At 38.2% G+C, this 25,181-nt stretch overlaps 1 protein-coding gene across 3 annotated transcripts; it reads left to right on the top strand.

Annotated features, from left to right (window-relative positions):
• Positions 1-1,099: 1,099 nt before the first annotated feature.
• Positions 1,100-25,168, top strand: LOC135645597 (protein SPIRRIG-like). Of its 3 annotated transcripts, XM_065164135.1 has the most exons (19): positions 1,100-1,746; positions 3,803-3,872; positions 3,973-4,058; positions 5,847-5,979; positions 6,069-6,125; positions 7,185-7,361; positions 8,040-8,231; positions 8,345-8,410; positions 10,032-10,146; positions 10,313-11,466; positions 11,620-12,307; positions 12,394-12,496; positions 12,589-13,688; positions 13,772-15,422; positions 15,579-18,596; positions 21,695-22,003; positions 22,107-22,413; positions 22,554-22,700; positions 23,495-25,168. In XM_065164135.1, the coding sequence occupies exons 1-19, from the start codon at positions 1,535-1,537 to the stop codon at positions 24,644-24,646; spliced, it is 10,737 nt and encodes a 3,578-aa protein (XP_065020207.1). In that variant the 5' UTR covers positions 1,100-1,534; the 3' UTR covers positions 24,647-25,168. The 3 variants fall into 3 exon arrangements, with proteins under 3 accessions (XP_065020207.1, XP_065020209.1, XP_065020208.1); XM_065164137.1 differs by lacking the exons at positions 22,107-22,413; positions 22,554-22,700; positions 23,495-25,168 and having other exon boundaries at positions 1,404-1,746; positions 21,658-21,796; XM_065164136.1 differs by lacking the exons at positions 1,100-1,746; positions 3,803-3,872; positions 3,973-4,058; ... (1 more) ...; positions 6,069-6,125; positions 7,185-7,361 and having other exon boundaries at positions 8,158-8,231; positions 10,007-10,146; positions 23,495-24,797.
• Positions 25,169-25,181: the final 13 nt, after the last annotated feature.

Below are 25,181 nucleotides of genomic sequence, written 5' to 3'. Positions count from 1 at the left end.
CTAATCTTGGCCGTCATCATTTCATCATCATCAATCTAATCCACTATTAGAAAAGAAAGGATGTCTTCGTCATTACCATTCATGACATCTTATAGGAGTGCTCAATGCATACTTATCAGAACTAAGTCAATTATGTAAGCTATATATTTAATTTAATTATATATATATTCATATTCAATTGCGTATTAAGGTATGATGTGTTATTGGAAAAATGATGCTATAAATTATGCATAGTAATTAATACCTATGGAAGTTTGTGTATTATTAATATCTTTAACAATAACATAAAGTGCGCAGAGTGGCTCACAAGAGAAAATAATGAGATGAAAGGGGGATGTCTCTTAACAATTAAATACCTTGGCAAAACGTTGTATCCATCAAATTTATCATCGCAATCCAAGTCTTAATCAAAGCAAAAGTCAAACCACTCATGTTCCCAATTTGGCTTTGCTTAGCACGAGGATTCGGCGCTGACCTCGACCCGGTCTTCGGCACGAGGGATAGGAGCGAGTCAAAGTGGATCAGGTACGACTCCACACAAGCTCGTTGCTTCCCGTTTCCGTTAAACCGTAAGCATGACATGACCCACTCGCAAACCCATATCCATCTATTTCTCGTTTCCTCAGATTTTAATCTGATCCGTCCGTTTGACCGGCCCGAGTCAGGTGCGTATGGGACATCCGAAGGAATTGTCCTCACCGCGGGTAACCGCACCCATCCCCAGGAACGACCACGACCACCCCCTCGGATCCGCTTCATCCTCGCCCTGTCCGTCGCAGTCCGCACGAATCGTGAGGTCGGACGTGGGCTACGACCGAGGGGATCGCAAGATCTCGTGCGCGAGCGGGAGTGAGGGAAACCGGGGCACCGCCTTCGCCACGACTTAGGGTTCGATCGTCACGGCACCGAGCGCACCGTATTGCGCGACTCGTTTCGTAATGAATGTTGTGGAACTGGATTTCCGCTTTGCCACGTGGCGCGTCTCCCCTGCCTACGTGGCGCCGGGGTGGACGGCGACTACGTCGCGCTAAGAGTGAGATGAGAGAGAAAGAAAGAAGGGAAGCGTCCGACCGAGACAGAGTCTCTCGCACGGACACGATCGATCGTTCGACCGAGAGAGAAAGAGAGAAAGAGAGAGAGAGAGAGAGAGAGAGAGAACGAGAAAAGCTCTCCGGTCTCCGACTTCCTACGAGCGGACATCGTGTCCCCAAATCCCTACGACCAAAGGCCCTCGTTCCCCTGAGCCGGATACCCTCAACCAATCTTTTTCCGCCGAAAGATCCCATTCTTGAACGGATCCCGATCGATTCTACGAAGCAGCACGCGAGATCCGGCGCTCCGTCTCGCTCCAGCTGACGCATCGTACTTCGCGTTCCGTTCGTTCTTTGTCTCTCCCACTTTTTGGGTCGGTCACCGCCGTGGACGGGACGAGACGGAGAGTGAGGGTCTGGATCGAGCTGGGATCGTATCTAGGAATTGAAACGGAGGAGGGACGGGGGACGCGGGGGGTTCGTGCTTCGGATGAGGACCACCCATGTTCCAGTCATCGCGGAAAACGATGAAATGGTCGTCATTGCTTAAGGATCTCAGGGAGAAGATCGGGCTCTCCGCGTCGCAGCCACAGTTACAGTCCGTAGCCTGCCCGTCTCCCTCGCTCTCCGCCGCCGCCGCCGAATATGGTGGAGCTGGCGCATCGGAGTCGGCCCCGTCGTCGGCATACGGATCTCCCGTCGCGTCACCTGCGAGGTATGAAACCTTTTGATTTTGCTTCAACCATCGAGTTCTTGTTTTTGTATCTTTTGCGCGTGGTAATGCGATTAGGCGGTGCATTCCTGTAGAAAGATGGATTGTTTCTGGTGTGAAAGATAAGAATCTATGTTAAGGATGGCTGCTTCTCATTGAATGTCTCTCGGGTTAGGATCTTCTGTGTATGATATTTTTACTATCTGCAGAATGCTATTTCACGCGGCGAATCTCGGAGAGAACAACTGAATTACGCATCGGATTTAACTAATCTTTCTGCTGATAATTCCATTAAAGCAATATGTTTTTTTTTTAATGATCATGTGCAAGCTACAAAGTCAACTGACTGGTCTATACTTCCAAATATAAGCAACATGGATATTCCTTTCGTACAGATGAGATTTGACAATGAGATATGAGTTTTTTCTGCCATTAGGCAACAGAAAATGGATTAGTATAATCATCCAAATATTGGAAAATAAATGAGCATCATGTATGTGTTAGCTTAAGTTTTGCCTCTGAAAGCATAAGTTATTGGCGCATAGGAAGATAAGTAGGATTGTTGCAATAATTTATATCTAGATAAAGGTAATGCTGATGAAGACAGATATTTTTCTATGCTGTTGCAAGTGTATATTAAATAGTAAAAGCTGATTAAAAAGATATGAAAGGCCAGTGATCACCAACCCTCCTTTGGATGTGTGCATGATTATGGTAATGCAACAAAATCAGTAGAGTAATGATGGATTATTGGTAATGCAAGACAGGGAAATGGATCAAATTCACTTTTTGTCTAAAGGTTATGATTCTGTGTGCATTTAAAGAACACTGATCATGAGAAAATACATCAACCCACTGTTTGGGAATTTTGCTGTCATTGTACTCTTCTTAGTTGAACTCAACAGATGATTGGAGTTGATTCCTGCATATACAATCATGACTATTAGTTGATCCATCTTTCTTTCCATTTCAACAATGAATTCATCCACCTAATTCTATTAATTAGATCCTTCTTTGACATGAATTCTCTGCTTTTTAAATCCTTTATTCATTTTGTTGAAGTTGATTGTCATGGTATTACTCTGTAGATTATTGGGATCCAATAGCAATGAAGTAACTGTAGGAATAATTTCTTTGATTCCGATCAACGTCAAACAAAGTGGCTTTAAGGGCTGAAGAAACAAGAGACATGTTTTATGTAGAATGATATAAAGAAAGGGGAAAAGAAGCAAAGTGACCATAGAAGGGTAGAAAAAATATTATTTGGAATCCACTAAAAAATAATAATATATTCAAGAATTCATTATAATTTTGTATTATTTTGCAACTTGCCATGTCCTATTTATAGATCATTAGAAAATTTATATATCATTAACAAATTCCAAAACATGCTTTTCATAGTGATCCTAGGATGCTTGATTAGTTTGATGAATTTAGTACTGTAGTTTACACTTTTCAGCTTAGAGTACAAAAACCAATTAACTCTAAGCTGCACAAAGCTTAAATTAAAAGAAATTTAAATATATCCTCTCTCTTGTTACTGACTACATGACCTTGAATTGTATATCTGCAGAAAGGTTGAGAAACTGCTATTTTGTATTCTATGTTCGAGTAGAGGTTCCTTCTTGGCTCAATGCTACTTTCAGTTTAAATTGAGAATGAGAAGAGATGAATTCAGATTCTTAATTCCTATCTTAATCTATATAGCTATATTTGTAGATTGTTACTTTTTTCACTTTGCAGGATCTTCGTAGCCTGAATTTTACACTCTCAAATCATGACAGCTCTTTTACCTTTATTCACAAATGGCATTCATTTACTGTTTTGGGTTAAAATATGTGCATGATTCTCATGCTAAAATGATCTTGAAGGGAATCCTTTATTTACCTTGTTCTGAATTTGTGCATTTTCTTGTTTCACCAAGAATAATTTACATACTTATTACAGGTGACCTTTGAAGTTCTACTTGTTGAGTTGCATCTGGTTATTATAAAAAGTAATCAAAACCAGCTTCTGTAGTTTGCTCATTCTTGTTATTTCTTGTTCTATATAAATGCAGAGGCAAACATGAATTGGAGTTGGACTTTAAGAAGTTCTGGGAACAATTCCGATCTTCCAGCTCTGAAAAGGTTGTTATAAGGCTTCTCATGCTCCCTGCACTAATGTGGCCTTTGTAATCTTGTATTTTCTAACAGTCTGGATGCTTATATTGAAAGTTTGCCCATGCAGGAGAAAGAAACAGCATTAAATTTGGCTGTAGATGTATTCTGTAGACTGGTTAAGCAGCAGTCCAATGTAGCTCAGTTGATTACCAAGTATGAGTTCTCACCTTATTCACATCATACAATCTAAATTATTCACACTTTATGTCCCCTATGTTATCCTGCAAATAATTATGATGTTTATTATTTATTTTTCGCCTTTTTAAAACTTATTTTTAGACTACCAATTTCTGATAGGCTTAGTAAATCATGAATCTAGTGTGTTTTCAGATTGGTTGCAACATTTTTTTTTTCTACAAGAAATATGAATAGCCCACTGAAGGAAACATTAGCTATGATACCTTTTTGATGAACTTTCAAGTGTATCTTCTTTTTGGTTGATGATATTTGAAACTTAATATGTACTATGTAGATAGAATTATGTATCCCTTCTATCTTTTCTCTTGCATCATTATCTGAATTAGAATCTTTTTTTTACACCTGTTCCTAACTTCTTGATCTTCTTTGCTTCATCGTAGTACCTTGTAGAATTCTTGCCGTGTCTCATGATCATTATGACACAGAAAGTCTGGATTATTGATTTAGAGATGTGACATTAGATGAAGATATGCCTTTATTTAGTCTTGATAAGTGCTTTGTTATTAGTTCATGGTGCACAAGTGCTATTTCACATGGGAAGCATGTTTAAATACACGCAGAATACCATGTCATAGAAGTTTATCTAAGCTATTTTTGTCTTTTTTGTCATTTACTCTATGTTTGATCATGTAGTCCTCTAATATTTGCATTACCATGTCTTCTTGAATAATTCCCAATCAACTTAGCACATCTGAATTAGTTGTTTGTTCCTACATCCTCTTTATTTAGTGCAGTGCTTTCCTATTAGGGCTGTTTAATGGGTAGCTTTTTGCTAGCTTCATATGTTTGCATTGATGTTTAACTTGATAATGACTTGCTAATTTTTGTGTTTTGGTAAATAAAATAGTCTGCAAGCTTGTGTAGATTGTACATCTGGTTCACTTTATTTTGTAGGAAGTTGAAATCTTAAGAGACATGCTCTTTTGAGTTCAAAATTACTTTTGAAGAGAACAGAGATATCAAACCAGTGGAGTAGTTCTTAGATTGCCTCTGTTAAATTAAATTTTGTGTTTGGAAAATTTTCATCATTTGGTTGTTGGAAGTCTCAAATTAGCTAAAACAACTTCCATTGATATTGCTGCCAACTACAGCTTCCAATAATTTGTCGATCCTATCTTTATAGCGATGACTCTTGATCGTTCTTTTTGAATTGCAATCCTTATCATCCATGTGTGTTTATTCTTTGCTCTGCTTTTAGAAAATGGACTGCTTTGTTTTGGTCCTGTGCCTTGAGGCACATTAAGCCACAAAAAACACATGCCAAAACACTAGTTCCATCATATCATGCCATATCTCTGAGAGCGATTTCCTCCTCCTTATCCTGTTTCTGTTTGATTAAGTAGTGACAGTAGTCTATTTTTAACCATTCATTTCAGATTACCTTTTTTTTATATTTTCTGAAATTGCATAAAGTCTCTCTAAGTCAAATTATAAGATAGACTTTATATTTTGAGATTTATTCTGGCAGCTATGTGCTACTTTCTCTTCTATTTAAATTGAGTTGTAAGGATGTCATTAGCAAATGCATGCAGTTTGGGAACCTGTCTTGAATCTATTTATAAGTTCATCCAATTTGAAGTTGCAACTAGAAGTTGGCTACAAATCCAACAAATTTTAGCAGAAAACTCTTACATTATCTTATAAGTGTGAATTTGGTTATATTTTTGTCCATTATTGTTAAAGTAAAGTATTCTGGCATAATGGCTTACATGAACTAAACATTTCTTTCAATTCTTACTACAGGTTTGTAGAAGTACACATATTTTCTTTTGTTGTTGGAAGAGCCTTTGTGACAGATTGTGAGAAGTTGAGAATCTATAGCAAGGGAAAATCTTTAAATGTTGCAAACATAATAAGTTTCTTTTCTGAAGTTAAGGTCTGCTGTTGTACTTTCTGATTATCACCCTTTCATACTTGTTAATTCCAAAAACTGCATACACCTGTAAGTAATTATTTGTTGTGCAGGAGGGGATCGGCCGTGGTTCTAATTTGTTATATGCAGTAGAGTTCCTTGTAACAGGGGTATGTATGTCCATGTTCTTTAGTGACTAATTTATTTAAAAGCATTTAATCTTGTTAATTCTCTAACACATAGTAACTTATCTTACAGAAACTTGTTTACTTGTCAAATTTCTGTTTCTGATGTCAACCAATAAAGGTGCTTTATTAAGACACGAGAATACAAATACTGGATCTAGTGGCTCTGTCTAGTCATGAACAGAATTATAATTTATTCCTTGTTATATTTCCTTGTTATATTTGCTTGAAGGATGTTCTTTTATAAACTTGTAGAAATTTTTTGGGGTACATGTATCATTATGATTTCTGTCACAGCACCGTATAAGAGTAATATAAAGGTGACATGTTGGATGGTATGTGACTGCAGTTATGTGAGGTTAAATGTTTGATTTTGTATATGCTGTCTGGTCTAATGTGCTAATCCTCTCTAAATACCAGTGAAAAACAGTACATGTCAGCATGTTAGTAGTACTTTACACCTTGCATGTCTGAATACAGTTACATGAATACCACCTGATCTAGATTATTACATATCTTTGTCAATGTTATAATGCCACCTCAACATTTTCTCTTTTATAGAACAAATATTTCTAAAGTTTACTTTCTTATATTTTACAATAAAATTCCAAGAATTAATTCAGTGTGATTGTCTAGTTGGAAACCTGTTTAAGTTATTTCTTTTTACTAATTGCTCTTGAGGATGTGAATGTATCTCCTCCTTACCATGTCAACCAAATGCTAGTGTGTGGAATTTCTTCAAATCTTTTAATTGTAATTTTTCTTGTTAAAGTTCTAAGGTAAAGTTATGGTATGACAAAACTGCAGCTTGGTTTTGAACAAATAATATAACTCCAAATCCACCAAAGAAGGGAAAAGGACACGAATTAACTTGCACAAACAGACTTAATCTTCTATGACATAGTTGATTTAATGCTGTTGTATCTGAAGCTAGCTTGATATTGGTAGAGCTAACTGAGCATACAACCAACGGCCACACCTTTGAATGCATTATGACATGAAGATTGTGTATCCGCTTGAATTGTGATTTTTATTTATACACAGGCAACGGATAAGCAACCCCTGTTGGATTCTGGCATTCTATGCTGTCTTATTCATATTCTCAGTGCACTTTTAACTCCTGACAAGGCCAAGAAAGGACAACTTGAAACCTTAGAAGAATCAACTAAAAGTAAAAAAGCTATGGATGATAAAGATGCTCTTCGAGTGCGACGGCTTGAGGTAAACTCACCTGTGAATATAGGAATTCTGCTCTTGACTTATGTAATTACTGTGAGTCCCCTTTTTTTTCTCTTTCTGTGAGTTTCTAGCCATGCCTTGGAGTTGTAAATCTAGCTTTAATATTAGTTATGAGATAAGATGCTTTGTTACTATATTTTATATTCTCTACATTATTGAAATTTATTTTTCTCTCTATCGTGCACTTCCTTCTTCCCTCTAATTTTGATCATTAAAATTTAGTTTCTGGGCAAGCCTGCAAGGACACCTTGCTTGTGATGACAATAGAGGATACACTAGATAACACAAAAATGGAGCTTTGTGGTATCAAAGGTAAAAGGAATTATTGAGGTTTGAATGGGATGCCAGAGAGAAAATTTGAACAACTTGCTCATGATGGCTAAAACTGTCTTAGGCTTGAAATGGAAATGACTTCCAGTATTCATGGTCCCAAGGAAACTGCCACTGGCCAGATAAGGTGCTAATCATGAACCAAATGTCAGTGTGGAGACTCAGGTCAAATTGACCATGGACAATTGCATGACTATAGTCATAATTGTCTCTTTAGAAACTCCAGCTATTCTGGTGTCTAATTGGAGAACATCCATGCACAATTTTTCCTACTTTCAGTTGTGATTATATGGTGGTCTAATGGGTTTGTTATTTTTGGTCTCCATTCAGATAGAAGGAAGTATAGTGCATATTATGAAGGCATTAGCAAGCCATCCTTCAGCAGCACCAAGTTTGATTGAAGATGATTCACTTCAGCTTCTCTTTCATATGGTTGCAAATGGTTCTTCACATGTATTTGCTCAATTTGGAGATGGCCTTGTTCCTTTGCATACCATTCAACTTCATCGACATGCCATGCAGGTTTTGTTCCTTGTGGATGCATGATATAGCCTTCTACAGATTCAATTATGGTATGCAATCCCCATATACATATTTATATGCATAATTGTGATTATTACTCTCGATTTGTACAGATACTTGGTCTTCTTCTTGTCAATGACAATGGAAGCACAGCAAAATATATACATAAGCATCACTTGGTATGTTGCTTACCCTATTCACCTAATGGACTGAATTAACATATTTTATGCCATATTATCATGTAGTGGATGTTTGTCTCATTTAAAAGCAATTGTAAGTGCAAATTACATATATTAAAACTCAAATGAAAATGCACCTTTGATTTGTGTATAATCATTTAGTTCCGTTGTTTTGTTGTATAAATTCAAAGCAAGACATTTGATTCCACATTCTCAAGACAGAAGTTAGGTAGTTTGCTGTTTTGAGGGTTAATCTTTCTGAGAAGAAGTTGTTCTCTTCTGATGGGTTTGTGACAGCTTTTATTTTCATTCCTTTCATTACAGAGTGGGAAGTAATTTACTTTTTCTCTTATTTTCCTTTTTCCCTCTTTACTTATTTCAACTTCTTAATGAAATAAGTTGGCAGTCTGCTAGGCCACATTGTGTGTTGCACTTAATTTGCATTCCACTTGTGTTGAGTTTCTGTTTTACTGAAACTTTAATATATAGGCACATTAGATACATTACATTAATGAAAAATCATTTCTCCTATTTAGTAGTATCAAAGGGTTTTGACTTGACATGATGAAGAGATTTTGGTCTATTCTTTATTAACCTAAAAAAACCTTTATATATGTCTATGAAAACTTGAAACATAACCAATATGTTAATAGGCACATTCAATTATCATATGTAAGTGTTAGACACATAATTATAGACATTCATCAACTGTAGTTTTATTTCTTTTGGTAAATACTATAAAGTGTTGTTTCTTGGGGGAGGGGAATGGAGGCTTTTGGAGATGATTAGTGTGATAGGACCTGTTGGGCTTTGTCTCAGACAGTCAGACCATTTGACAGATTCTCATAATAAGAGAATAGATATAAACAATGAAAGAAAGTTTAAAGCTTTAGTTGGATTATTAGCGAAAAAGAGCTTGATGAATGAGAACAGTGGGTTGAAAGAGGTGTCAGAATGTGTGTATATTTCTGTGTCAGCAGGAGCATTTATTGGTAATTTGGATGCTCTATTCACTTCTACAATATTATATGATGCAACATTTAATGTGTTTATTTTTTTTGTCATGGGGAGCATATACTGGTAGTTTGAATGCTCTGTTAAATTCTGCAATGTCATATCATGTGACATTTGATAAGTTTGTTTTCATGGAAATTTCTATACATATGTTGCTGATGTTTTAAACTGCATGTTAAGTTAATTCACCAAGACTAAGTCTTTGAGGAGTCATCCTGATGGATTGAATCTTGTTGTAAGCATCTAGTGCATATGCCATGTAATACTTGACTGGAAGGAGTGAAATTAAAGGAAAAATTTGACAAATACTGGAAAATGATATATGGTAGGTTGTAGTCACAAATAGATTGCTTCATGAAAGTGAAGAGTGGGATAAATTCGACATTATTTGTTATATGATTATGCCAATTGCCAACAAGAGGCATCTGTGCTATATTTGACTGCTTATGGTTTTGTTGATTTTGGAGGAACACTACGCAGTTTATAAATTTCTTTTTGTAATATTTTATTTTTTTAATCTTCTTGTAGATTATTCCTTCTCTTTAGCAAAGATGTGTTGTATTTGATGTCTTGTCTTATCAGGGGCTTTATGTGGTCTTGTGTTTAGATAAGAGTCCTTTTGATGGCTGTCAAAGATTTCAATCCTCAGAAGGGTGATGCTGCGTACACCATGGGAATAGTTGATTTGCTGCTTGAATGCGTCGAATTATCATATAGACCTGGTAACTTCAATTCACAGTACTTGTTTCATGTCCTAGATGTTTTTCTCATATCCATCAAAACTATTATCTGAGCTGCTATTCAGATATAAAAGCAATTGGTTACCTTTCATAACTTGTGAGTTAGGTAATTTGTTTTAGTGCTATACTTTTTGTGCTTTATCTGTAGAGGCTGGCACCACTAATCTAAGGGAAGATATACACAATGCACATGGCTATCACTTTCTTGTTCAGTTTGCCTTAACACTATCCAGCTTGCAAAAGGATCAGGTTGTTCAGTCAGTCAGTTCAAAGTTGCCACATAAAGAGTCTTCCCAACTGGATGGTCAGGATGCAGCTAATAGTTCGATACAGTTGGAAAGTCAAAGTGATGCCTCATCATCCCATCTTTCTCCAGCATTAATAAGGCTACTTGATGCTCTTGTTAATTTAGCACAAACAGGTCCTACAGAACACACTGTTGGAAAAGGTTCAAAATCTATACACAGTAAGGGTACAAGCCATCGAAGTCGTACACATTCTTTTGATAGACTCGGTGATGATGAGAAAAGTAATACTAAGGTTAAAGATCTTGAAGCCATACAGATGCTTCAAGATATTTTTTTGAAGGCAAAAAATGTGGAACTTCAGGCGGAGGTGTTGAATAGGATGTTTAAGATATTTTCATCCCATCTTGACAATTACCAGTTGTGTCAACAACTGCGGACCTTGCCCCTGTTTATCCTTAATATGGCTGGCTTTCCTGCATCATTACAGGAGATTGTTCTAAAAATTTTAGAATATGCTGTGACTGTTGTAAACTGTATTCCTGAACAAGAACTGCTTTCACTTTGTTGCTTATTGCAACAGCCTATTACTGCTAGCCTGAAGCATACTATACTTGCTTTCTTTGTTAAGCTCCTGTCCTTTGATCAGAAGTATAAGAAAGTCCTTAGGGAGGTTGGTGTTTTGGAGGTTCTACTAGATGATCTGAAACAGCACAAGTATTTTTCTGGTGTAGAGCAGCAAAACAGGATTTCTAGTGGTTTAGAAAAGTCTAATCCTGGCAGCTTCAGAAAACACATCGACAACAAAGATGGCATTCTTTCTTCACCCAAATTAATGGTTTCTGGTTTAGGAAAATATCCTGTATTTGAAGATGACAGTACCACAGCTATAGCATGGGATTGTCTTTTTTCTTTGTTAAGGAGAGCTGAAGCTAACCAACAATCATTCCGATCATCCAATGGGGTCAGTGTCATTCTTCCATTATTGATATCTGATCGCCATCGTTCTGGTGTTCTTCGGCTCCTATCTTGTTTGATTATTGAAGATGCTCTTCAGGTATGCAGTACTTAAAGATTCAATTAATATATATATGAATATCTTCACCTGGAACTTGTTTGTGCTTCAATATTTTCTACAAAAGACTATTTTTTCAACCACAAAAAGTACTTTGTTCTTATCTCATAGATAGTATCTTCTTTTTCCTACCAGGCTCATCCAGAAGAATTAGGTATGCTAATTGAGATTCTCAAGAGTGGGATGGTTACAAGTGTCTCTGGATCTCAATACAAACTTCAAACTGATGCAAAATGTGAAATATTAAGTTCATTATGGCGTATCTTTGGGGCAAACAATTCAGCACAAAGAGTTTTCGGAGACGCCACAGGCTTTTCCCTACTGTTAACCACATTACATGGTTTTCAGGGCAGTGAGCTTCCAGATGTTCAATCTTCTATAAATGTTTTTAATTTTCTAATGCGAGCCATCACTGCTGGGGTATTCAATAATCCTGTCAATAGACTGAGACTCCAAGCAACTATGTCATCTCAGACATTTTATGATCTTCTCTGTGAGTCCGGTTTGCTTTGTGTGGAATGCGAGAAGCAAGTTGTCCAGTTGTTGTTTGAGCTTGCACTTGAGAATGTTCTTCCACTATCTGCTAATATTCAGGGGGAGAGTTCTTCCTCTGATACCTCAGAGGATGAGCCAAATTCTTTCTTGGCCATCTCTCTTGGTATATCTAGGCTTGACAATGAGCGGATATACAATGCTAGTGCAGTGGGTGTGCTCATACATTCCCTGTTACTCTTTACTCCAAAAATGCAATTGGATATCCTGAAGTTCATTGAAAAGCTTGCTCATGCCGGTCCATTTAATCAGGAAAATTTAACTTCTGTTGGTAAGGCAAAAAAATTACATTTTCTTTTAGTTTTGTCTTATGCATGATATAGCAATTAATGTTACTCTGGTCGGCTAATAATTTAGGATGCATTGCACTTCTGCTGGAGACAATTAGGCCATTACTTGAGGGCTCATCCCTGCTACTTATACATGCTTTCCGAATTGTGGAAGTTCTAGGAGCATTCAGGTTTGTTCAATACTGAATTGAGACTTAGTTGCCATCTGACCACTAGATATTTACTTGTTTGCTTGGAGTAACATGAATCTTTTTGGTAATAGGCTGTCTTCTTCTGAGCTTCGAGTTCTTGTAAGATATGTTCTGCTGTTAAAGTTGAAGAATTCAGGGCAACTTCTTGTTGATATGATGGAAAAAATAGTACAGATGGAAGACATCAGATCAGAGGGTGTTTCCTTAGCACCATTTGTTGAGATGGACATGAGCAAAGTGGGTCATGCATCCATTCAGGTGTCTTTAGGAGAAAGAACATGGCCTCCAGCTGCTGGGTATTCTTTCGTTTGTTGGTTTCAGTATCATAATTTATTGAAAAGTCAAGTTAAAGAATCTGAGCAGGCATCCAGAATTGGATCTAGCAAAAGCAATGCTTCTGGTGGTCAGGTATTGCATATCTTTTCTGTTGGTGCAATGAATGATGGAAACACATTATATGCAGAACTCTACCTCCAAGAGAATGGTGTCTTAACTCTAGCAACAAGTAATTCGTGCTCACTATCATTTCCTGGCATAGAAATGGAAGAAGGAAGGTGGCATCACCTTGCAGTTGTTCATAGCAAACCTAATGCGTTAGCAGGATTATTCCAAGCCAGTGTAGCATACCTTTATGTTAATGGAAAGCTGATTCACACAGGAAAGCTTGGCTACTCACTATCTCCTGTTGGTAAATTATTGCAAGTTACTCTTGGTACACCAGTTTCTCATGCAAAAATTAGTGATTTATCATGGAGGCTTAGATGCTGTTATCTTTTTGAGGAGGTGCTCACCTCTGGTAGTGTTTTCTTCATGTATATTCTTGGCCGAGGATACAGGGGACTCTTTCAGGATGCAGATCTTCTAAGGTTTGTCCCAAACCAGGCTTGTGGTGGGGGCAGCATGGCAATACTAGATTCTTTGGAAGCTGAGTTGCCTATGGCTTCCAATTCACAACGACCTGATAGTTCTATCAAACAGGGAACAACCAAGTCAGATCGCAGTGGGATTGTTTGGGATTTGGAAAGATTGACAAACCTTTCTTTACAGCTTTCTGGCAAAAAACTCATCTTCGCTTTTGATGGAACATCCTCAGAATCATTTCGAGCTTCTGGGACGTTGTCCTTGCTCAATCTTGTTGATCCAACATCAGCTGCTGCCTCTCCTATTGGTGGTATGTAGATTACAAATGATACTTGAACTCATAATGGGAATTCCGTGTAATACGTGAAGTAAATGCTGTTATTTGATTTGCAGGTATACCACGCTATGGTCGCCTTTCTGGAGACGTGTACATCTGCAACCAATTGATGATCAGTGATAGTATACGTGCTGTTGGTGGAATCCCTGTTGTGCTTGCTCTTGTCGAGGCTGCTGAAACCAGGGACATGCTACACATGGCACTGGAGTTGCTTGCATGTTCACTTCATCAAAGTCCACAGAATGTTAGGGACATGCAAATGTTGAGAGGATATCATCTTCTCGCACTTTTTCTGCACCGTAAGATGTCACTATTTGATATGCATTCACTTGACATATTCTTTCGTATTGTGGCATGTGAGGCCTCCTTTTCTGAACCACAAAAGTATCAAGCAAGCGGGGCTATGAGTCTTCCTGCTAGAACCTCACCAGAAGCCAGTGTAGAGGATCTTTCTTTTCCAAAATTTTCTGAAGAAATTAATTCAGTTGGATCTCATGGAGATCTGGATGATTTCTCTGCACAAAAGGATTCCTTTAGTCATCTTTCAGATCTTGAAAACACTGATTTGTCAGATGTAAACTCAAACTGTATTGTTCTGTCAAATGCTGACATGGTCGAGCATGTCCTCCTAGACTGGACATTGTGGGTTACAGCTTCTGTTTCGATTCAAATTGCACTTATTGGATTTCTTGAACGCATGGTATCCATGCACTGGTATAGAAATCACAACCTGACAATCTTACGTCACATGAACCTGGTTCAGCATTTATTAGTAACTCTGCAACGTGGTGATATGGAAGTTCTTGTTTTAGAGAAGTTGGTGGTACTGCTTGGTGTCATTCTGGAGGATGGCTTTTTACCTTCTGAGCTAGAACTAGTTGTCAAATTTGTTATTATGACATTTGATCCGCCCTACCTGACTCAAGGGAATCAGATTATTCGAGAGACAATGGGAAAGCATGTTATAGTAAGGAACATGTTACTGGAGATGCTTATTGATTTACAAGTAACTATTAATGCTGAAGAGTTGCTTGAACAGTGGCATAAGATTGTCTCATCCAAATTGATTGCCTTTTTCCTTGATGAAGCTGTACATCCAACCAGTATGAGATGGATCATGACTCTTTTGGGAGTTTGTCTTGCTTCTTCTCCTACGTTTGCTCTCATGTTCCGTAGCAGCGGGGGTTACCAAGGGTTGTCACGTGTTCTTCCAAGCTTCCATGATTCTCCTGAAATATACTATATTCTCTTCTGTTTAATATTTGGTAAGGCTGTCTATCCCAGGGTGCCTGAAGTCCGCATGCTTGACTTTCTTGCCCTTTTGCCTAATGATGGAAACTATGGCGAGTTGAAATTTGTCGACCTGTTAGAAACAGTGATTGCTATGGCAAAAGCCACATTTGATAGATTGAGCATGCAGTCAATGATTGCTCATCAAGATGGTAATCTGTCACTTACCAATGGTAGCTTAGTTGCAGAGCTTGTAGAAGCAACAACAGATATGGCAGGAGACCTTCAAGGTGAAGCACTATTGCACAAGACTTATGCAGCACGATTAATGGGTGGGGAGGCAGGGGCGCCTATTGCTGCCACCTCGATTTTGCGGTTTATGGTTGATTTAGCAAAAACATGTCCTTCGTTCTCTGCTTTGTGCAGGCGAGCAGATTTTCTTGAAAGCTGTGTTGATCTATATTTTTCTTGTGTAAGGTTTGTTGCAAGATGCTCTAGCTTTTTTGATTCATTTCTATTGGTCTCTGGGTTGAATTCCATCATAAATCCGAGCACTTGTTTACCAACCTTGCACTATTATCTTTTGTTAAGAGTTCCTTATTCTTGTATATTGACTAATTTGCTGTCTTTCAGGGCTGATTGTGCATTAAGGTTGGCTAAAAATCTTCCTACTGTTGCACCTGAGGAGAAGAATGATATTGATGATGATGAGGATTCTGAGAACACATTCACTAGCTTGCCTCCAGAAAATGAGCAGTCTGTGAAAACTTCCATAAGCACTGGAAGCTTTCCTCAAGAGCAAAAAAGTACTAGTTCCACAGATATACAAGGGACACCTAATTATCCTTTGATTGATGCTACTGTAAAAAGAGATGATGCAAGAAATGTAGATCCTAAGAAATCTCTCAGTGGAGAAGGTGACCAATCTCTCTGGAGTCCTAATGAGCAAAATTTCACTGACATGTCTTTTACTTACAATGATCCTGATATAAGGGCTCAGATTCTCAGTCAACCATCTGATACACTTAGTTCTGCCTCTATGTCTGTCCCTTATTCTCCTGCCCAATCTGAGAATTCAAACATGAAAACTAGTGCATCTCCTGTACTTGCTTTAACATCATGGATTGGCAGCACAGGCAGTAACAGTGATGCAAAAGCAAAATTAACTGCTACTCCATCAATGAGATCTTTTTCCTTGAATGAGTCTGATTCATCTCCTGATTTAAAGACAAATTCGCATGAATCATCTGCTGCAAGCATGTTTCTTCCAATAAATCCAAAGCTGTTACTTGAAATTGATGATTCAGGTTATGGAGGTGGTCCTTGTTCTGCAGGAGCTGCTGCTGTTTTAGACTTCACTGCTGAAGTTCTTGCTGATATTGTCTCAGAACAATTGAAAGCAACCCAGTTTGTAGAGAATATTTTAGAATCTGTTCCACTTGATGTGGATGTTGAGTCTGCTTTAGTTTTTCAGGGATTGTGTTTAGGTAGATTGATGAACTTCCTGGAAAGGCGCCTCTTGCGTGATGATGAAGATGAGAAAAAACTTGATAAAAATCGGTGGACTGTAAACTTAGATTCTCTTTGTTGGATGATTGTAGACCGTGTATATATGGGATCTTTTTCTGAGCCAATTGGAGTATTTAGAACGTTGGAGTTTCTGTTGTCAATGTTACAACTTGCTAATAAAGATGGTCATGTGGAAGAGGCAGCACCTGGAAAAGGATTATTGTCCATTGCCAGAGGAAGCAAGCAACTTGAGGCATATATTCATGCCATTCTGAAAAACACAAATCGCATCATAATGTACTGTTTTTTACCTTTGTTCTTAAAGTCCATTTGTGAGGATGATCTGCTTTTTACTATGGGTTTTCAATCTGAAAGGAGTACCAACTTATCTTTGAACGAAATGCAAGATGAGTCAACTGTCAATATATGCACAATTTTGCAGCTGTTAATTGCTAACAAGCGGCTGGTACTTTGCCCAAGTAATCTCGATACTGATCTGATTTGTTGTCTTTGCATAAATTTAATTGCTCTTCTACGTGACAATAGATCAATGGCTCAAAATCAAGCAGTGGACCTCATCAAGTACCTGCTGTTGCATCGTCGACCAGCACTCGAAGACTTTCTTGTGACAAAGCCAAATCAAGGACCTGCTTTGAATGTGTTGCGTGGTGGTTTTGATAAGTTATTGACAGGGAATCTCTCTGCATTTTTTGACTGGTTCGAGGGCTCTGAGCAAGCCATTAATAAAGTCTTGGAACAATGTTCATCTATCATGTGGGCACAATATGTATCTGGGTCAGCTAAGTTTCCTGGGGTCAGAATTAAAGGCATGGAAGTTCGTCGTAAGAGGGAAATGAGTAGGAAAGCACGGGAATGTGCAAAGTTAGATGTAAAACATTGGGAACAGATATATGAGCGAAGATTTGCTCTTGAATCAGGTCAAGATCTAATGTCTACAGAACTAAGAGCTATTCGCCAAGACAAGTATGGTTGGGTTCTTCATGCTGAAAGTGAGTGGCAAAATCAGCTTCAGCAACTTGTTCATGAAAGAGGGATTTTTCCCATTCGGCGTGCATCTTTGAAACTCGAATGGCAGCTCTGTGCTCTTGAAGGGCCATATCGGATGCGGAAAAAGCTTGAACGCTGCAAACTCAAAATTGATACAATCCACAGTGTCCTGGTGAGAGGCGTTGAGCTGGAGAAGCCAAAGATGTTTAAGCAAAAGCATGAAAATGGTGCAGGTACATCTGGATCCGAGTCAGATTCTTATTTTAATATATTATCGGATGATGCTCCAGACAAGAGCTATGATGGTAGTGACCACAAAGAGTCCTCAATAAAAGAAGTTGGTTCTAGAGTTGAAACCTTACCATCTGCTCAGATTGGGTGGAATGATGATCATTATAGCAGTATGCATGAACCAAGTGTTCACTCTACGACGGAATGTGGCAATAAGTCAAGTTCCTTTTCTGTTCAGATGACAGAGGAAAAAAAATCTGAACTAGGCACTCCAAAGCAGTCACCTTCTTTTAAGAGTTATGACACAAGAGCTCCGGAGCTCAAACAAGAGAAAGAACTGCTTGATAATGGTGAATATCTTATCAGGCCTTTTCTTGAACCTTTAGAAAAGATAAGGTTCAGGTATAATTGTGAACGTGTTGTGGGCCTTGACAAGCATGACGGTATATTTCTTATAGGGGACCTCTGCTTGTATGTTATCGAGAACTTTTATATTGATGATTCTGGCTGCATATGTGAAAAGGTAAATGAGGACGACCTATCTGTGATTGATCAAGCTTTGGGTGTGAAAAAGGATGTCTCAGGGAGCAGTGACTTCCAGCTAAAATCCCCTTCAACACGGAGCATGGCAGTAAAGACATTGGCTGGTGGAAGAGCATGGGCATATAATGGAGGTGCTTGGGGAAAGGAGAAGGTTTGTAGCAGTAGTAACCTGCCACATCCATGGCACATGTGGAAGCTTGATAGCATTTATGAACTCCTGAAACGTGATTACCAGCTTCGTCCTGTCGCAATTGAATTATTTAGCATGGATGGATGTAATGATCTTCTGGTTTTCCACAAAAAGGAGAGAGAGGAGGTCTTCAAAAACTTGATCACAATGAACCTTCCACGGAATAGCATGTATGTTTCATTTCATTTACTTTACCTTTTTTCTATTCCCAGTTCTGCTCTATTTGCCTGGTTTTATGGTTTTTGAGTTTGGCACATTCTGCACCATTAAGTAGAATACTGAGTCTATATTTCTTATCATTGATATACCCTTAACCGTTAAGTTTGTTACTCCACATCCTCCCTTTATGTACTATAATCATTGAAAAACAGTAGTTCCATATTGTGCTATAGGCAGATTAAAACATGCTATTAGAAAGCACCTAAAGTTACATATATACATCAGATTTAAATTAATCGAATATGATCAGTTGAACTGTTGACATAACTATTACAGCCTGCATCATTTGTTTCAAAGTTCTTGCATTCTTGAAATCTTCATATTTAGAGTAAACGATACACATTTTTAATTTTTGTCAGAAAAGAGTCTCTATAGTACTGTTCTCATTTGTACGCTCTCTTATCTTCCTTACCTCATTTGTATTATTATTGTCCTTTTTTCCTTTTTGCCACATTGGTAACAGCATTTCTTGCTATCATTTTCTCCAGGATAGAATAGTTCCAGTAGCTTCTATATGACTGGTAAAGCTGCATTAATGCAGCTTTGTAGAATAACCTTTGAGTGGACTTCTAACATTGGTTGTTCTAGACATAGGCACACCTTTGTTGACATTTGACAAGATGCAGCAGATTTTTTTTGTTATTTAGTAAAAGTGTAAAAGGGTGAGTTTTTTCTTTTCCTCCACAGTGAGCACGTTAAGCCTGTAAGTGGAGGAAATTATTTGTCTTGGTTGAATATTACAAATATGTTTTTCAGAAAATCTTGCAATCTTATGCACTGTAAATGAACTTTCAGCTAGGTAATTTCTTTTGTATATTAGTGTTAACTGTATTTTCTTTTTACTGACAATGTACTATATCCATCACTAAAATACCTAAACAAGACAGCTTCAAAATAACTAGTTGATTATCATTGTTCCTCTATTTAGTGGCATTTTTATTAGGATTTGTGATGATGACATCAAAGCACTTCACTTTGAAGCCACACAAATCCAATAATGATATCTAAGGGCTGGATGCAATGAAATGCATATTTTGGTATCTGATTATAAACAAATGATATCATATGCAAACAGGTAGAAATACACAACTTTTACCCAGCCTTTCTTTCAGTGATCTTACATTCTCTGGGCAAGGACTAGATGCTGTATTTAACTGTTAATCTTCAGACTAGGACCATTTCTTGTTTTTAAAAAGTCAAAGAAAGCTAAAGTCAAGCAGAATTGGTTTTGTAAAAATAGGAGAAGAATCACACCTTAGACTAGCACTCCTAGGTTTCTTTGTTTTGAAGGTTTGCAATTTCTTGTGCCGTCTAGTAGTGCCCTGGTCAGCGCTTGTGCTGGTACCATACAGGTTCATACCAATATATTGAGTGTCCATATGTTGCCATGTGCGGAGTCTCGAAAAAAGCCCAAAAAAGGATTGAAAAACAAAAAAAGAATTCGGCCTGTACCACACTACCTGGTGGTACAGACCTTGCATCGGATGTACTGCATGATTTACCCTGGTCTGGTCCATATATCAGCAAGATGATGGATCAGTAAATATTGTCCGTACCCAACCTTATTGGATGATGTTGCAAACCTTGCTTTGAAGTTAGTCTCTCAACTTCTAAGTCACTGTTAAATTTTTTCCATATGGATCTTTATCTTTGATTTCTTCACATGATTTATTTACGAAGAAAGCATTAAAGGCTTTGGCAATTCCAAACTGTAGTTGAAATCTAGCCTTTATGAAGGAGGAATCTTATAAAAATATGTAGAACATGAAAAATATTAGAAAGAGTACCAGTTTGTAAGTTTGTGATTTTGATTGCTATGATGAGAATCAAATTTGCTAAATCCAGTTTACAAACTAAACCTGAAATCATTTTGTTTTTGAGAAGCCAGACCCTCATACCGGTCTAATCTTTGAATTTTATCAACTGGTAGTTCTCAATCATAACTCTTTTTAATCATGCTTGAGTCTCTCTATGTATTGCATCACCATTTATTTAGAGACATTTTCTAATCAGTCTTCCCATATACTCAACATGAATCTCTCATCCAATTGAAATTGAGTGGTTTTCTGGTTTATCATCTTTTGCATGAATGCCCATATAGAATTTTTTTATATGGTTTATGAAGCATATCATAGGTAGCATTGACCATCTAATGCAGCTGTGTATGCAATTAGTACCTGCATTTTGCTTATAGATAAAACTTGTTATTAGTAAATTTGCCGCTGCTAATTATAATTTATGCATGTTATGAAGATGTGCAGTTGGTAATCTAATAAGGTCTATGTTCTATGGGAAACTAGCCGAGACTTTATGAACACACTGAGAGAAGACATCAGTATATGGAGCTGTGTATGAACACACCGAGACTTTTCTGGTTTATCATCTTTTGCATGAATGCCCGTATAGAATTTTTTTATATGGTTTATGAAGCATATCATAGGTATCATTGACCATCTAATGCAGCTGTGTATGCAATTAGTACCTGCATTTTGCTTATAGATAAAACTTGTTATTAGTAAATTTGCCGCTTCTAATTATAATTTATGCATGTTATGAAGATGTGCAGTTGGTAATCTAATAAGGTCTATGTTCTATGGGAAACTAGCCGAGACTTTATGAACACACTGAGAGAAGACATCAGTATATGGAGTACTTTTTATTTGTCTTTTCAATGTTAACAAGAAAAATGGTTTAAAGGAAACATCTACAGCGTGGTACAAGTTTTGCAATGGAACAAGTTATCGGGCTAAATTGCAGCATGTGGCTTTAATCTAATTTTTGTGGTTTAGTTCAAGAAAGTAAACCTTTTGGCTGACTAGCTAACTGAATAACCCTCTCTTTCTCCCTTCTTTTTTTTTTTGCAATAATATGGTTGTTGGCTGTTAGTTCTTTGCTTCTATGCCACTTTGATGCACCTGGAGTCCAAATGATGGTGGTTTTTTATCTTGAAGTATATATACCATGCTTGTCTTTTTTGTTAACATCACTATTATATTTGTGTGAACTCCAAAGTTATAGTTCCATAAGCACTAGAAGAACAAATTGACAGGTTGGACACAACAATATCTGGGTCATCAAAACAAGAAAGCAATGAGGGAAGCCGCCTTTTTAAGATCATGGCCAAGTCCTTCTCAAAGAGATGGCAAAATGGAGAAATTAGCAACTTTCAGTACCTCATGCACCTCAACACTCTTGCAGGACGTGGCTATAGTGATCTTACACAATATCCAGTATTTCCATGGGTTCTTGCAGATTATGAGAGTGAAACTTTGGATTTGAAAAATCCTCGGACATTCCGTAAACTTGATAAACCAATGGGATGTCAAACAGCAGAGGGAAAGGAAGAGTTTAGGAAACGGTTAATCCCCTTTACTTGTCCATTAAATCTAGTTGTTCTGGTTCAGATAACTTTTTTGGAAATTCTTATTTCTCTGTTTTTTTTTTTTTTTTTGTCTTATCAGATATGAGACTTGGGATGATCCTGATGTCCCCAAGTTTCACTATGGTTCTCATTATTCTAGTGCCGGAATTGTACTTTTCTATCTTGTTAGGCTGCCACCATTTAGCACTGAAAATCAGAAATTACAAGGGGGGCAGTTTGACCATGCAGACCGTTTGTTTAATAGTGTGAGAGATACATGGTTAAGTGCAGCTGGAAGAAGTAACACATCGGATGTGAAGGAACTGATCCCTGAGTTCTTTTACATGCCTGAGTTTCTGGAGAATCGCTTCAATCTCGACCTGGGTGAAAAACAGTCAGGCGAAAAGGTAAATTTTGAACTAAATCAGTGTCCTGGTGTTTTTTGCTTTTGCAGTGTGAGAAAATATGCACACAAAGTTACCTTGACTTTGGAGAAAATTACTTGTTGGCACCTTTGCATTGAGATTCATATGAGACTCTTTTTCAGGTTGGTGATGTTGTTCTGCCCCCTTGGGCCAAAGGCAGTCCTAGAGAGTTCATAAGGAAGCACCGGGAAGCCTTGGAATCAGATTATGTTTCAGAGAATCTGCATCACTGGATAGACCTCATCTTTGGATATAAGCAGAGAGGGAAGGTGGGTATACTCTGTGATCTTGCAATTTATAGATTTCCCTGATTTTGTTTTATGGGTTGAAACGAACTTATCCTTTACTTGTGCAAAAACTATATGTATTTGAAAAGACTTTTTCTCCCAAATACATAAGAACATTTTTGACCTAGTTGCGAAATTAATTCTGAAATTGTAAACAAGGATTGACCTGTCGCCCATTGCAACTGAAGGCTGTCAAGGCAAATGTTGTTAGTGCTAGGAAGGCTAGTGAGGTTCAATTATGCAAGCCCTTATAGTTCTACACATTCCCAATCATTTATGCAACCTCTATTTGTTCATTATTTCCACACCATGGCTTATCTCTTCAGTTTGGCTAATATCCATTGAACTTTCTTTCAACTGCATCAATATTCATCCTAATTTAGACAATTCGACCCATAAATGCTTCCAGTGTTATTGATCAAAGCTCTTGTAAGAAGAATTTACTGTCAAGACTTTCTAGTATGTGTGGATGGTTGGAGTGTTCTGGAATATGAACGAGTCTTCACAATCTCATAGAGATTTCTTTTGACTACGCTGGTGACTTACATTTTTATATTTCTGATATTGGTGTAGTATAAAAATAGTTGAAACAAATGATCTAGTAGCCATGAATGTCGCCTTCCTTGAGCTGTAGATGCATCATTTCCAGAAACATTTCATGTTGCTTAAAACCAAAATTTTAGAAGAGTTTTGCCTTACTCTGATTTACAATATGAAAATGACCATGTAAGCATTCATCCAACCAATCCTTATTTTCTTCATCCCGACTTTTACAGGCAGCTGAAGATGCTACTAACGTTTTCTATCACTACACATATGAAGGAAATGTGGACATAGATTCAGTCGAAGACCCTACCATGAAAGCCTCAATCCTGGCTCAGATAAATCATTTTGGTCAGACACCTAAGCAGTTATTCCTGAAGCCGCATGTTAAGCGCCGAACTGACAGGAAAGTTCCCCTTCACCCTCTTCGTTACAGTGCCAGTCTCGTCCCCCATCAAGTCCGGCGGTCTTCGTCTTTCATCTCTCAGATTGTGACATTGAATGAAAAGATTCTTCTAGCTAGAGCAAATAGCCTACTCAAACCGGTGACATATAACAAGTACATATCTTGGGGGTTTCCAGATAGAAGCTTGAGAATTATGAGCTATGACCAAGACAAACTTCTTTCCACTCACGAAAACCTTCATGGTGGAAACCAGATTCAATGTGTCGGGATCAGTCATGATGGTCAGATTCTGGTGACTGGTGCTGATGATGGTGTTGTTGCAGTTTGGAAGTCCGACAAAGATAACCGCCTGAGTTTGGGGAGGGCCCTCTGTGCCCATACTGGCAAGATAACATGCCTCCATGTCAGCCAGCCTTACTCACTCATTGTGACAGGCTCTGACGACTGTAGTGTGAATCTGTGGGATCTAACAAACTTGGTCTTTGTGAAGCAGCTTCCTCTGTTCCCGGCACCAGTCTCGGCTGTCCATGTGAATGAACTTACAGGAACAGTTTTGACTGCTGCAGGAATTCTTCTCGCAGTTTGGAGTGTCAATGGGGACTGCCTCACGATGATGAATACCTCACAACTCCCTTCGGATCTCATTTTGACAATAACAAGTGCGCCATACTCCGATTGGCAGGATACAAACTGGTACATGACGGGTCACCAGAGTGGAGCAGTCAAGGTCTGGAACATGGTGCATTGTTCCACAGACGAGGCCAACAGGAGCAAGTCACCAACAAATGGATCGGGACTGCTGAATTTAGGTGGGAGGTTGCCCGAGTACAACTTGGTTCTGCACAAGGTACTCAAGTCCCATAAACATCCTGTCACGGCACTTCATCTTACAAGTGATATGAAGCAGCTGTTGAGCGGTGACTCAAGCGGACACTTGCTGTCGTGGACCCTTTCCGACAACAGCTTGAGAGCTTCTTGAGGCTACAAACGATGGCCCATCGAATCAATCTGCTAGTGTTCGATAACATCGGTCCTCAAGCTTAGGACTAAGTTTTGATCACTCAGTGACGCCGTTCTGGGCGAACAGAAGTCACCGAGGGCTGGCCTGAAAGTCGTAGCGAAAGAAGAGATTTGTTGATGGTCACGGCACAGCTCCATTAACTAAACAGAGTCCGGGCACATACACACGATATTGGTAGTCGACAGATGATCGAGGTGAGATATGATAGATAAGTGATTTAGCCAATTATTTTCTTTATTTTTCTCCCTTCTGTGGCAAGGCATTGCGAGCAGGGAGGCTTCTTCAGAATCCAAGGCAGTCGATGCCGGTTTGCCTGTTTTGGTGTAAATTGGTGATCGATTAATGCTCTATCAAGTTGTATAGAGCCATCATATAATGAATGTTTTGGGAGCTGTGATGGGTTGTAGAGATTTTTAAGTGCGAGGAAGGGGTTTTCATATATGACCATTTGATTGATTATGATATTGTCTTTGGTGATCATTCCTCTCAGGTA

This window comes from Musa acuminata, chromosome BXJ3-8, assembly GCF_036884655.1.
Source record: "Musa acuminata AAA Group cultivar baxijiao chromosome BXJ3-8, Cavendish_Baxijiao_AAA, whole genome shotgun sequence".
Classification (NCBI taxonomy): Eukaryota; Viridiplantae; Streptophyta; class Magnoliopsida; order Zingiberales; family Musaceae; genus Musa; species Musa acuminata.
The sequence above is the reverse complement of the archived record's forward strand: the minus strand, read 5'-3'. Positions and strand labels throughout refer to the sequence as shown.